Source organism: Camelus bactrianus, chromosome 27 (assembly GCF_048773025.1).
Source record: "Camelus bactrianus isolate YW-2024 breed Bactrian camel chromosome 27, ASM4877302v1, whole genome shotgun sequence".
NCBI lineage: Eukaryota > Metazoa > Chordata > Mammalia > Artiodactyla > Camelidae > Camelus > Camelus bactrianus.
In genome coordinates, this window is record NC_133565.1 from 33019968 (window position 1) to 33033838 (window position 13871).

General features: G+C 43.6%; 1 protein-coding gene across 4 annotated transcripts in view; it reads right to left on the minus strand.

Moving 5' to 3' along the window:
• ARID3B (AT-rich interaction domain 3B) overlaps window positions 1–12736 on the minus strand; it is a 48009-nt gene extending 35273 nt beyond the window's left edge. For all 4 annotated transcript variants that reach the window (XM_010955256.3, XM_010955257.3, XM_074354167.1 and 1 more), the window contains exons 1-2: window positions 12589–12736; window positions 9406–10040 (exon numbers count right to left, since the gene is read on the minus strand). In XM_010955256.3, coding sequence (XP_010953558.1) covers window positions 9406–9963 — 558 coding nt within the window. In that variant the 5' untranslated portion in view covers window positions 9964–10040; window positions 12589–12736. The remainder of the gene's footprint in view (window positions 1–9405; window positions 10041–12588) is intronic.
• Between the last annotated feature and the right edge of the window lie 1135 nt (window positions 12737–13871).

Consider the following 13871-nt stretch of genomic DNA (forward strand, 5'->3'; position numbering starts at 1 on the left):
TTTGTAACTTCAAAAGTCAAAAAAGTATAGAAATTAAAGACAATATTAAGATAAACATTTTAAAAAGTTATTAAGTAGAATAAACAGAGCTGAAGAATTAGAAATTGGAAAATAGAATGTAAAAATATTCCAGAATGCAGGGGAATAACATAAAGGGATAACATTATAAAAGAAAAGATACATAGAAGACTAAATGAGAAGGTTCAAATACATCTATTAGAACAATTAAGTAGTAAAAAATAGCAGCAAAGAAAAAAGCAAAAAAGACAAAAATCAGGTTGAAGGAGCAGACTGAAGACTAAGCGGGATAAATACAGTAAGTGCAAACCTAGAACACTAACGCAAGTGCAAAATAGCAGAATCAGAAAAATTTTAAAGCTGTAAGAGAGGAAAAAGGTTCATAATGATGACAATTAGACTGACAAAAGACTTCTCAACAGCTAAACAGTTGCTAGGAGACAATGGAATCACATCCGCCAGTGTCAAGGCAAATAATGGTCAATCTAGAATCTAAAGCCATGAACAAGAATAAGGCAAGATAAAGACATACGTTAAATTTTTTTTCCCAGACATGCCAAGAATGAGTTCTCTGCTAAAAGGGTTACTAAGGAAGGAAGATTGGGCCCAAAGGGAAAGAATGGGATATAAGAAGGAATGGTGAGGAAAGAAATGGATAAACCTGTTGAGAAATTTAAATAAATATTGACTGGAAGGAAAAAAAAACCCCATCTAATTTGGGCGTGGAGTTAAAACAAATTAGAATACTGGCCACAATAAACTAGAAGATGGAAGTGGAGAGGTAGAAGCTAAAACTAGACTCTCTAAGGTCCTAACATTCTTTGAAAGTAGTGTAAAAAGTCAAGACTGAAAGTTAAAATCTTAAAGTAACCAATAAAAGAATATAAACAGAAAGCGTAACTTTTAAACCAGTAAAGGAGAAAAAGATTGACTAAAGAAAATTCAATCAAACTAACAAAATATAGGAAAAGAGAAAACAAGAAGCAAAGAAAAAGTAGGGTTAAACCGAAACCCAAAGCTAGAGGGCAGAAATAGGTCCAAGTGTATCATCAGTCCTAATAACGACATGGATTAAATTAACCTAATAAAAAAGAGAGATTATAGGTCTTTTATATGTGGTCTCAAGATATAAAGATTGGAATGTATAAGGGGAAAAAATGCACTAATATTAATCAAAAGAAAGCCAGTCTTATCCTGGAATATTTTAATTCATCTCTCTCTGAAAGTGATCACACAAACCAAACTTAGTAAGGATAAGGAAGACCTGAATAACACAATAAGCTTGACCCAACAGACAGCTAAGCAATCCCATTTCTATCAAATAGAGAATATACATTCTTTCCAAGCACACATGGAGAATTTATAGAAACTGGTTGTCCACAAGGCCAACACAGGATATCACAACAAATTCCAGAAAACTGACAGCATACCTGTTCTCTAGCAATGGTTAGAGCTTAATTATAAGCTACTAATAAGTTAATATTTTTTAAAAAGATAAAACCCACGTATCTGGAAACTAAAAAATACTTTTAAACAACCCATAGGTTGAAGGAGCAATCACAACTGCAACTCTGAAATGCTCAGCAGTAGCCAACGAAAGCACTGCATATCAAGACTTGTGGGCTAACTGAATCACTATGCTGTACACCAGAAACTAACACAACATTGTAAGTCAACTATACTTCAATTAAAAAACAACAACAATCTTGTGGGATACTGCAAAAGTGCAACCTTGAAAGAAATCTGAGCTTCAAATGCATTGGTTAAGTAACAAGAATTTCAGAAGATGTGTTAAATACAAAACTATTAAATAGGCTTAAAAACAGGGCAGACACATACACAGAGTACAAGTAAAACTTGGGACATCTAAAAAAGATCAGTGGGTCATATCTGCGTCAGTATCTAGGTTGTGACAGTATACCATAGTTTTATAGAATGTTATCATTGGGGGGAACTGAGCAAAGTGTATAGGGATCTCAATTCTTTCTTAGAATTGCATGTGAATCTATAATTATCTCAATGAAAATTTCAATTAAAAAACAAAAAAACAATACATGACCAAAATCCCACACTAACACTAGCACATGCTGGCGAGGATGAGGAGTAACAGGAACTCTTGTTCATTGTTGGTAGGGATGCAAAATGGTAGCACCACTCTTTGCAGCTGCTTACAAAACCAAACATGCTCTTTCCATACAATCCAGCAGTCGTGCTCCTTGGTATCTACCAAATGGGTTAAAAACTTATATCTACCAAAAAACCTGTACACAGATGTTTATAGAAGCTTTATTCATACTTGCCCAAACCTGGAAGCAACAAAGATGTCCTTTGTAGATGAATGGATAAACCACGGCATATCTAGACAATGGAGTATCATTCAGTGCTAAAAAGAAAAGAGCTATCAAGCCATGAAAACACATGGAGGAAATTTAAATGCATATTACTAAGTGAAAGAAGCCAATCTGAAAAGGTTGGTATGATTCCAACCATATGACATTCTGGAGAAGGCAAAACTATGGCGACAATTAAAGGATCAATGATTGCCAGGAGTTCAGGGAGAGAGAGGGATGAATAGGTGGAGCACAGAGGATTTTTAAGGCAACAAAAGTACTCACCCTAATGTAAACTACAGACTTTGGGTGATAATGATGTATCAGTGCAGGTTCATTGACTGCAATAAATGTAGCACTCTGGTGCAGATTTTGATCCAGGGGAGGCTATGTGTGTGTGTATGTGGGAGGAACAAGGAGTACATGGGGAATCACTGTCCTTTCTGCTCAATTTTGCTGTGAACCTAAAACTGCTCTAGGAAATCGTTCCCCCCTCCCCAAGAAATGAGATAGTGCTACAAACATTAAAAAACAACAACAACAACAAAAATAGGGCAAATTAAAAGAAAGTGGAAGAAACAAGTATTCATGCAGCGTCTATTATCTGCCATTATTCTGCTGGGTGCAGGGACACATTGGTAAGCAAAACACAGACCAGATCCTCTTAGCGCTTACCATCTAGTATAGGAATATCAAACAGATAAGCCACACAAATATAATAGATAATGTTCATTGACAGCATATACTGGCAGACTTCATTTCACTGTGCTTCACTTTACTTTGCAGATACGGCATTTTTTACTACTTGAAGGTTTGTGGCAACTCTGCATTGAGCACATCTATTGGTGCCATTTTCCCAAAAGCATATGCTCGCTTCATGTCTCTGTCACATTTTGGTCATTCTCAAAATATTTCAAACTTTTTCATTATTACTATGCTTGTTATGGTGATCTGTGATCAGTGATCTTTGACATTACAATTGTAAAAAAATTACAATTTTCTGAAGGCTCAGATAATGGTTAGCATTTTTTAATCAATAAAGCATTTTTAAAGTAAGGTATATACAATGCTTTTTTAGACATAATGCTACTGCATACTTTAATTAGACTACAGTATAATGTGAACGTAACTTTTACATGCACTGGGAAACCAAAAAATTTGTGTGACTCACTTTATTGAGATATTCACACCTGCAATATCTCTGAGGTATTCCTGTAACATGATCTACACTAAAGGTGAAGACGATGCCTCTAGGAAGTGATGCTTAAGGTGAAAATTGAAGGCTGAGTAAGAGTTGGCCTGGAGGAGTGTGCCAGCAGAAGGACTAACATACGCAAAGCCCAGAGTGGCTGGTGTGCAGTGACAGATCAAGATATTGGCAAAAATAAGGCTGGAGAAGCTGGCAGGGATCAGATTATGCAGATTCTGGCTTTTACAATTAGAGCAACCAGATGACATACTTGGAGGGCATTAAAGGAGTGACATAATCTGATCTGTTTTTTTAGAAGATCACTCTAGCTGCTAGTGGAGAATGGATTAGAATAGGGGAGGGAAGACACAGAAACTTGTCATAGCTACAACAGAAGATAGGTAGCTTGGATTAGGCAGGTGATGGTGGAGGAGAAAAGCTGCAGGATTCCAGAACTGATAAGACTTGGTGATGGACTGGACATTACCAGATGGAGTGATGGAGTATGAGGTATACAAAGGTAGTCAGCTTTCAGGTTTCTGATGTGAATGACCAAGTGGGTAGAAATGGCCCTTGCAGAGAAGGAAAATAAAGGAGGAAATGATTGTGGCAGGAAATAGGTTGAAAATTAAGTTATATGTATTAAACTCGAGATGTCAGTAAAACACCTAACTGGAAATGTCAAGAAGTTGGGAATATATTCATGGAACTCAGAATGGAAACATGGGCTCAAACAATATACACTGCAGTCAATGGCTTGTGAATAATATTTAAAGCCATGAGTGTGAAAGAAATTGCCCAGGAGAAGCATATAATGAAGAAGATCTAAGACTGAGCCCTGGGGAACTAGGAGTTCTAGAGGTCAGATAGAAGAGAGAAAAATAAAAGAAAATAAGTGAATGGAGGGGCTATAGAAAGCAAAAGAGGGTAATGTTTCAAGGAGAGGAGTCTACTGAATTCGATACTGTTGAGGAATCAAATGAGGAGAGCGCAGGCTGGGCTTAGCAACATGGTGGTCATCAGAAGGCCTTACCAAGCGCTTCAGGGATACGGAAGAGACAGAGTCCAGGATAAAGTGTGCTGAGGATGGAGTAGAAGGTGACAACATGGAGGTAAGGAGTGCAGACAATTCCTCTGAGCAGCTTTTCTGCAGGAAGTAGGGGACAGTTAGGACTAAAGAACAAGCTGGAAGGAGATGTGCAGTCAAGGGAAAGTTTCTAAAAAGTGACTTCTCATTTCCTCAGAACAACTGAATCAGGCAGATTCACTGATTAAAGGAGTTTTGCCTTTTTTTTTTTTTTAACTTGGGACATAGTAGAACATGTGTGAATGTGGAAAAAACTTCAGAAGAGAGTCCAAAGAATCAGGAAATGGGCTCACTGATGGAGCAAGTCCCTGCACATTAGGAGGGGATGGGATCTGGGATACTCATGGAGAGATTAGTCTTTGGTACAAAGGATAAGGACCCAAGCCAATCACTGATCACGTAGGTATAAGAATTTAATATAAACAAAGCTTACTTCTATCTAAAGAAGAAATGTGCCTAGTTTATACTCTTCTTCCACTTTTCCAATGTCTTTAAAACTGCTCCCTGCGGGTGGTAAGAGAGGGTTGTCATCCTCTGAGAAAGATGTATGTGTGGCTTCAGAAAGGTAGGTTAGGTCAGGACATCTGTCCCAAGCAAGCAAGTGATGGAGCTAGGATCCAAATCCACATCTTTCAGCTCCCAAAACAATGCTGATTAACAATTACATCTCTTATTATGGAACAAGTTAGCTGAGTATTTATGCCTTAACTTTTTGGGGTTAATGTCTAGAAGGGCAACCGAGCTCTCTCACAAATCACCATCGACATCACAGACACAGACACAGACACAGATCTGGAACACCCTCTGGTAGAGCCAAATAAGAGACTGTAAGTTCTAGGCCCCAGTCTTCTCCCAAGTGACAGACAGTCTAGTCTGCTCACCCAGATGATGACAAGTGAAGATACAAACTCAACACAGATACTGAAAACAGAAGTGAAGAAAAGTTAAGGTTGCCAAACACCTCCTTACCAAGACTAAAACACAAAGGAAGAGCGTAGGGCAGTGGCTGATGAAAGCACCGTGTATGTTCCTTCTCATTACACAAGCTAAAGCAGTTTCCCAACCCTGGCACGGCTGACATTTTGGACCAGATAATTCTTTGTTCTGGGGGACTGTCCTGTGCACTGTAGGATGTTCAGTGGCATTCCTGGCCTCTACCCACTCTATGCCAGTAGCACATTTCCTCCTGTCCCAGTCACGACAACTGAACATGTCTCTGAACATTGCCAAACATCCCCTGGCAGCAGGACGGGGTGGGGAGAGAGCCTCCAACTGAGAACCACTGATCTGGACAGATTCCACTGTGAATAAAGGAGCTAAGGACATGCAAAGTAGGCCTCCAAAGAAAGCGGAGAAAGCTCATGATTTTATTTATTTTCAGGTGACAGTTTGTGCAATCTTTACTAAAAGGGTCAAATGTTCCAAAGACACGCAATATATACCCAGAGAAGGAGGCTCAGCCCAGAGACCACACCTTACTACTTCAAGGAACTCTTGTAACAGATTCTGGAGACCAAGCAGTCAACCTTCCTCCTTCCCACACTCAGTAATCCAAGTGACTGACAAAGCATACAGAAAATCAGAATCTCCACTAACAGGCTCAAGACAGAGAAAAGCCCATACTGCCTGAACTGCCCTCTTCCCAGAAGGACAGAAGACCACCCCTAATGGGACAGCAACACCCCCCAGATGGTTGGATGCCCACAGAGTTCTATTAATCTTCCTTGAGAGAAGGGACCCTCAGCTCTCTGTTGTCTTATATTTCCTCTGCCCATCGAAATCTGATGGATCTTAGACAGTTTGCTCAATGGTGTTATCCATCTCCCCATCGCTCTGGTGTCAGAGAACACCACACTCTTTCTAACAACCCAGGCCTTGAGAAGCAATTATTTTCTAAGAGTTTCTTCAAGGAGAAAACATGAAATAATTTTGATTTTACATGTTGTAAGAAAGAGATTTCAGAAGCAAAAGATAATGTGTGGAGCCCTTAAACTTTTCAAATTTTGCTTTTCAGTTGGCAGATGCCTGCTGTGAATGCCTATGCCACCCCCAAATATTGCAAAAATACTTTTGAGTATTCCTGTTGGTTTACCAAGCTTTGTTAGCTATGCTGAAGACAAAATCAACTTTATCTTGGTGTATGAATAACTGAAACAAAACTCTGTTTTAAAGTATCTGCAGTATAGCTCAGACTGGGCAGTTAGGCTTCAGCCAACTCAGGACAGAAGGAGATTGTTGCAACCCGAGGCTCAGTCCCCTCTGAGGCGCCCACAGTGCCTCCGCTAGATGGTGGGCTCTCTGAGGGAGATGCGCGCCTTAGCCCATGGAGCACAGGCTGGGCCCAAAGAAGCCTCTGTAAAAGTCTGTTGTGTAAAAGAACAAAATGAGCTGTCACACGTTAATAAGATCACTCTGGGTCGACTGTAAAAGACCTTTGTTAATTGTTGCCAGAGCAGGGGATACTCTTTTTCAGTTCTCTATTAGTTAACTACATGAGAAACAAAAGATTATGAATTAAAAAAAAAAGAAAAGAGAAAAAGGTGGTCTCATAGTTTGTAATGGATTCTACAGGATCTCCCTAAGGATATTATTTTTTTAGTCCCCCTTTCAAAGCACAACTAAAAGGTTTTTTAAATCCCCAAGCACATTATTTACCTCTTTTAGAAGCAGGATTTGACAAAGGAGGAGGGCATGGACCAAATCAATCTTGAACAATTAAATTCAAAAGGAGAAAAGAAGGTGCACATCTAAGGTTTACAATCACTGTTACCCAGTGAGCCCCTAACCCAGCTCTTGATCTCCAAATCCAGGATGAGGGTAAATTTAGGGTGTGAGATTAGGCCTCAGCTACAATGGCATTTTAAAACATTTTGGCAGGTGCTCTGCCAGGCAGTCTATAATTAGTGAGTATGCCTCAGAAACTTAAAATGAACATGAAGAGTTTCAGAAGCCAACAGCCAGCCTCCCGAGCACTGGACCGTGTAGTCATGGGGCTGATGCTGCCTAGAACCAGTGCTGGGTGCCCGCCACAGCGCACATGTGTGTGCATGCACATGCCACTTCTGCAGAGTCTCTTTTTTCAAAGCTGTAATGGCCTGACCTCAACACCTGCTGCACTTCCTGAAGACAGAAAGGCACTGGAGCTCCACTCGCTCCTCGCACGAGGCTGCACTTTCTAGGAACGACCGCACACACGCAGAGGCTGGCCAGCTGCCAAGGTGGGGGCAGCCCAGCGCCTCGGGCCTGAACTTTCCCAGTGCTGTCAGGGCGGGATCCCTCTAGGAGCTGACTCAGCGGCCGGCGTGGAACTCTGCCAACCACACAGCAGTGCGGGGACTGCCGGCAAGTCACAGATGTTTTGCTAAACCAAAGCAATCAGCCGGGAGGCGGGTCTGGGCTGGTGGCCAGGCTGCTGCTGTCAGGGGAGCTAGGATTCTCTGATCCTAGTCCGAGCTCTGCCACTGCCTCCCTGGTGATCAGAGGGAAAACCTCTGTGCATCTCAGCATCTGCCCTGCTGCCGAGCATGTCCGTGTGGATGCGGCAGAGAAAGGCACTGTTTGCATAGAAGAGCACCTGGAGCACCACCGCCTACCACGTGCTAGCTCTGTTAATCCTTGCAGCATCCTCGGAGGTTCACTTCACACTGTTGTTATTTCACAGAAGGCTCAGAGGAATTAAGAGCCCTACCAAAACATCACAAGGGTAATAGATGGAAGAGGTGGGATCTGAACCTCACTTTGCTGACTCTGGAATCGACTGCAAACACTGCTACCGTACAACTCAGATCAACTGCATAGGCAGGGCTCCTTGATACAAAGACGGTAATTTTCCAGCTTACAAAGGACCTTTCTTATATGAGTTTTCAGTTGCCCTGTGCAAACCCATAACTGATTTCTAAACAGCACTGCTGGACCACATGAAGTATACATGCTTATGAGGAATACCCAGATATTATTACCAGCTTTATCATGAGCTCCCTGCCTAAGCACCAAGTCACTTCACTCAGAAGAACTTATCGTCACTCCATTCTTTGGGTGAAGAAAAGCTGCATGGCAAGTCAGAGACTGAAGAATTAGAAGGCAAACACTTGGTTGATGACAGATTCCTTAGGCTCCACCCCTTGAGATAATTCATTAGGACCCCGGAATCTGTATTTTTTAAAGCACCCTAGATGACTCTCATGCTCTGCCACGTTTGGGAATCACTGAAGCCTACCTTGGCTACAGATGGAATTTTGAGGTCTACCCTGCCCTGTTTCAAAGGGGGTGATGTAAAGGTGAGAAATGAAGTCATGTCTACAAGGCTCTTTGCTGGAAAATACACACAATGCAAAAGCTTCTCATCAACTATGTTTAGCAACAAAACAACAGAACTGTCCTTAAAGAGCATTATCCTGGGTTAGCCTGGAGCTAAGATACCATCTTAGGCAAGACTGTTCTCCTACCATACTACTAGAAAAGCTGTAATTAGAGTCACACATCTCATTTTAAGATATCCCTCATAACATTGTTGCAACCTCATTCTTCCTAAAACAAAGAAAAAAGAAAAAAGAAAGACTGTACTGACATTGTTTCACGTCAAATTTGGAAGGATTTATATTAGGAGTAACTCACGTATTTCATTCAAATCAAGAAAAGTCTATTCACATTTAGGCTGCTGGTCACGGAAGCAGGTTGAGAAGGCACAGACTGGCCCAGACCCCGGCCCTGGCAGTCCAGTGCCCCTCCCTGGCCAGCCTTTAGGGAGAACAAATAGCACCCACCCCCACCAAAAGACTGACCTGCTTGAGCTGCTCATCCAGATTCCAGCCCAGCTGCCCTGCTGTGGAGACTGAAGCTGAGGCCTTAGAAGCATCTTTGGTATGGTCTTCCTTAGCTTGCTGTCCATGTGGTGGGAGCCCTGGCGCTGGAAGTAGACCAGACACGGGTGCTGCTCTGGGGTCTTGACGAGCCACTTTCTGCACATCAAAATATTTTGAAGCAGCCTGGGCTTCTTTCTCAGCCACCTCTTCAACTTCATCATCCCCATCCTCATCTTCCAAACTTCCTTCCTCTTCCTGAGGCTCTGAGTTCACCATGCTCCGTTCAAAAACTCGGGCCACTGCTGTGGCTGGTGGAACTCTGGCTAAGGGACCCAGGGTAGGGTTGCCAGAAGGCCTCCCAGGCGTGGCAGAAAGAAGAGTCTGCTGTGTGACCAGCTTCTGGGCATACAATAGCGGGGCCTCTCTCATCTGTTGCCCCTGCTTCTCTCTGACATCCATCCGCAGAGGAGCCACATGTGGCTGCGGTGGCGGCGGCGGCGGCTGCTGCTGCTTCTGCCGAGGCTGCAGTGGCTCCATCACTGCCTCAAACTTCACCCACCGACGGGCATGGCTCTGAACCTGGGCACAGCCCAGCAGGCAGGCTAGGTCTAAACCTTCAGGTGATTAACAGAAACCAAAAGAAGGAGGGAAAAGAGGGGAGGAAAACTATGTAAAACACATATAAAAAGGTTTTCTTTTCTCCAGTAAAGGCCACGAGTTCTGAACATTAAATGTATGCCCCTAAGCCTGAGTTTTAAGATGAGTGAGTGGTGGGAGTGTGGCGTTTGGGTTGGCGGGGGTGGGTAGGGGGGTAAGGAAAAGTGTGAAGAAGAGGAACAGGGTTTGAGGGGCGGACTGCGGGATGAATTGTAGTAGCGGCCGACTGCTGTGGGTTTAAAAAGAAGTCAATCCAGATGACATCTGGTCTGCAAACAGCTGTGTTCTGATCTCTCTCCTTCAACATTATCAAACACTAACCTGTTTATTACTGAAAAAGCAACTGGGTTTGTACTGTACAGAGGTTGTGAGCATGAAAACCTCAATTAAAAAAGGGAAAGAAGGGCCTGCCTATAAAAGAGAATATTGCTTATGCTCCCAGGCCCATCAAAGAAAGATATTACCATCTAAGCAAGACACAGAGCTGTGAGACAGACAAAAATACTTCTCTCATAGAAAAGCAGAACCTAGCAAATTGCTCTTGGGTTTAAACTTTTCAAATTTCCCAGATCAAATTGCCAGCTTGCTTTTTGAGTGGGCTGAGCCATGCTAACTGGACATTACAGCCTCAAAAAGAATCCAATTTCAACAACATGAGAGAAAGAAACATGCAAGGAGGCAAGAGTTTCAAATTGCAGTCGTCACTCAAAAACAAACGGGGGAATTCCTCTGGACATTTTTAAGTTAATTAATTGGAAACAGATATCAATATTGTCTAAACGAGTTAATGCTTCTTTTTTATAAACAGCCTAGTAAATCTCTTCACATCCCCTTTCTTTCTGATTCACTTCAATGATATTCTATGACAAATACAAAAAGAAAAGGCTTTCAGGCCAAAAGTATTCTAGGGGCAGGTTTATCAGCATTCTTACCAATCAGTCTCCAAACACACACCCCTTTCACACCCTCTCCTCCTCTAACCACCCCTCCTTCCATTCCTCCTTCCAGGCCCCCAGCCCCCAACAAACCTCACTTGAGTTATGTTTTCTCATCAAGTCCCCATAACTGAATGAATTACTATGCATGGGCAAATTTTAGGTGAACAGGACTTGCGACATAGCATACAATGTTGTCATCACATGAAAGAAGAAGTTGCACATAGGTTAGGACTTGGTATCTGCATTGTTCCACTATTTTAGTACTGGGTATAAAGACTAAAAAAAAAAAAAAAAAAAAACCTAAATGTCTAGCATCTTCAAAAATTCATGGGGAAGTAATCACACCCCTAGCAATAAAAACTGCCTGGATTTATGAATTTTTAAAAATGGATCAGAGAAAAAAGGTACAACTTTTAAAGCTATGCAAAAAAGTAGAAATTTAAAAATTCTCATTTTCTTTTTATCTAAGAAGCATTGCTTTTGCCTTTCGCATTCTGTGAAAGATTCAAATTCCAATTTGCCTCTTACTGCCTTTACTTCCTCTCTTGGCACTTTAGAAAGTGTGAGTTATGCCTGCAGCAATACTTTCATTCTGCTATAGCCCTTTTTATAGTGTAACAAAGCAAGAAAACATTTACACCCACATTAAATCCAGTTGCCAAAAGCGTTCACTTAAAATAAAAACAATGTGCATCAAAGAAAATTAAACAAAAGAATAAAGCAAATAATTTTAATTCTCCTTATATCCATTACAGTCAATCAATCACAAGCGGGATAATTTTTCAAGCAAGTCCTGCCAGTCATTGAATAACTGCTTCTCGTCTTGTGGCACCATCTTCTCTGTGTGCTGTCCCTAGCAGAGGGGGAGGTGTCTCACAGCCTCTTTAGTAAGACTGAGATGACTCAGTTCTACAACTCGACACACACACCCTCCCCCAAAGAGCCTATCTTCTCCCGTCCCTAAGCAGTTAGTTGATCCAAACAACAATACCACCTGCCTACTTTTAGAAAACTTAATGTCTCAGAAATCTAAACTACTCCATCCTTTCACACGCCCCCTCCCCCATTTCCCCTAAAGTTCCCGGACCTCAAAGCCCAGGGCCAACGGACTGCTTGCAGCTTTGAACCCGGCCTCGCCCACCATCCCCTCTACCTTCGCTGCTGGATCCCTCCGGCCTCAGTCCACTATGAGCCCCCTACCTCCCCCTACTCCCCACCATTCTTTATACTCCCCAACCCAACCCTACCACTTTTACCTCTACCAAGCCTTCCAAGCCAATCCGCTGGCTCTTCTTCGATCGCCCTAACCCCACCTACCCTGCCCTCTCAGTTCCTGGGGGCCCCTTACTCTTCCCATCCCTTTATCTCTAATCACCCTAATGGGCGAGGGCGCCTCCGGGCTCCTCCCAGCGCCCTCACTTTTCCTCCGCGGCCCCCGAGCCCCGCCGGCCCGCGCCTTCACGTCTCCCCTTACACACCTGCCTCCCCTCTCACCCCTCGGTCCCCTCCACCTGCCACATTCCCTTCTCCCGCCGCGGCTGAGGGCGCCCCGCTCCGCGCGGCTTACCTGTGCGGGGCGCTCCGGCTCCCCCGGCGGTGGAGGAGGCGGCCACTCAGGCCCCGGCGCGGCAGCGGCGTTTCAGACTTCTCCGCAGCCGGGGGCCACAGCCGGGGCGGGGCCCGCACCGGAAGCGGCGCCGCGGGGCCGGGCTGCCGGCCCGGGGCGGGAAGGGGGCGGGGCCACATGGGATGGGGCGGGGCCCGAGGCCGGAAGCGGCCAAAAGGGGAACGAGGGGCGGGGTCTGGCGGAAGTGACTTCTAGGCACAGCCCCGCCTAACTGAGTCGTGGGCGGAAGCAGGTCCAGGCTGGCGAAAGCTTCCGCCAATGGGAAAACGCGGACAGTGAGGAGTTCCGATGGGAGCACTTCCGCGGGGAGTTGAAAAGAGCCGGTTTGCATACACACTTTTCTGCCACTTTCCTGCCTCTTTTCTGATTGTGGAGGTTAGTGTAGCGCGGGCGGGCGGTAGTTAGGGAGTAAGATAAATAAAAGACAAGGAGTGTCAGGGTCTCTGGCTGCTTCAGTCTGGTTCCTAACCTCCGACCTTCAAACCAGTCTTCCTGAGAGATTCCCGCTTCTAGATCAGCTTTTTGCTGAACTTCTCCAATTCCTTCTTGGATTGAGACCTGGCTGTCAGCTGAGAATGCTGCATCCCCTGGAATTACCTCACATGGGTTAGTATTCTACTTCCCAAGTTCCAAAAGTGCGGGACCACGTGTCAAATACTGTGACTTCTGTAAAGACCGTTGCTTCTCTAACGCTTACTCTTAAGACTTTGCCACCCATTTAACCGCCTCTGTAGAGATCACCTGCTTATTTGTGCATCCAGCTCCTTGTCTTACTTTCTCTCTACCCATCTTCCATCTTGATAATTTCAGAGTCAATGTGGACAACCTGTTTAACATCCGGGCCTCATCTTTTACATCAGCTTCCCAATCTCAGTCAGAAACCTGGACCTTGTCACCAGAAATGCTATCATGTCGCGAATCAGTAGTTCGAACATTCTTCTGTCCAAACACAGCCCAATATCCTTTAGCTTGACTGCTCAAGAACTTCACCATAACTGTTTTTTCACTTTATCAGAACCTCCAATCTGTTGAAAGCCTCTACTTAATTCTCATTCTTCAGTTCCCTCCTTATCCATCTTAGACTCAATGGAACATCATTACAGTCCCCCTCTTATTTACTTTTAAGCCTGTCCCAACACTCCTCTTTTCCCCAACTAAGTCCTTCACCCTGGATGAACTGGCATGTTTCTCCATGCCTGTATCTCATCATTGAAAACTGTCCT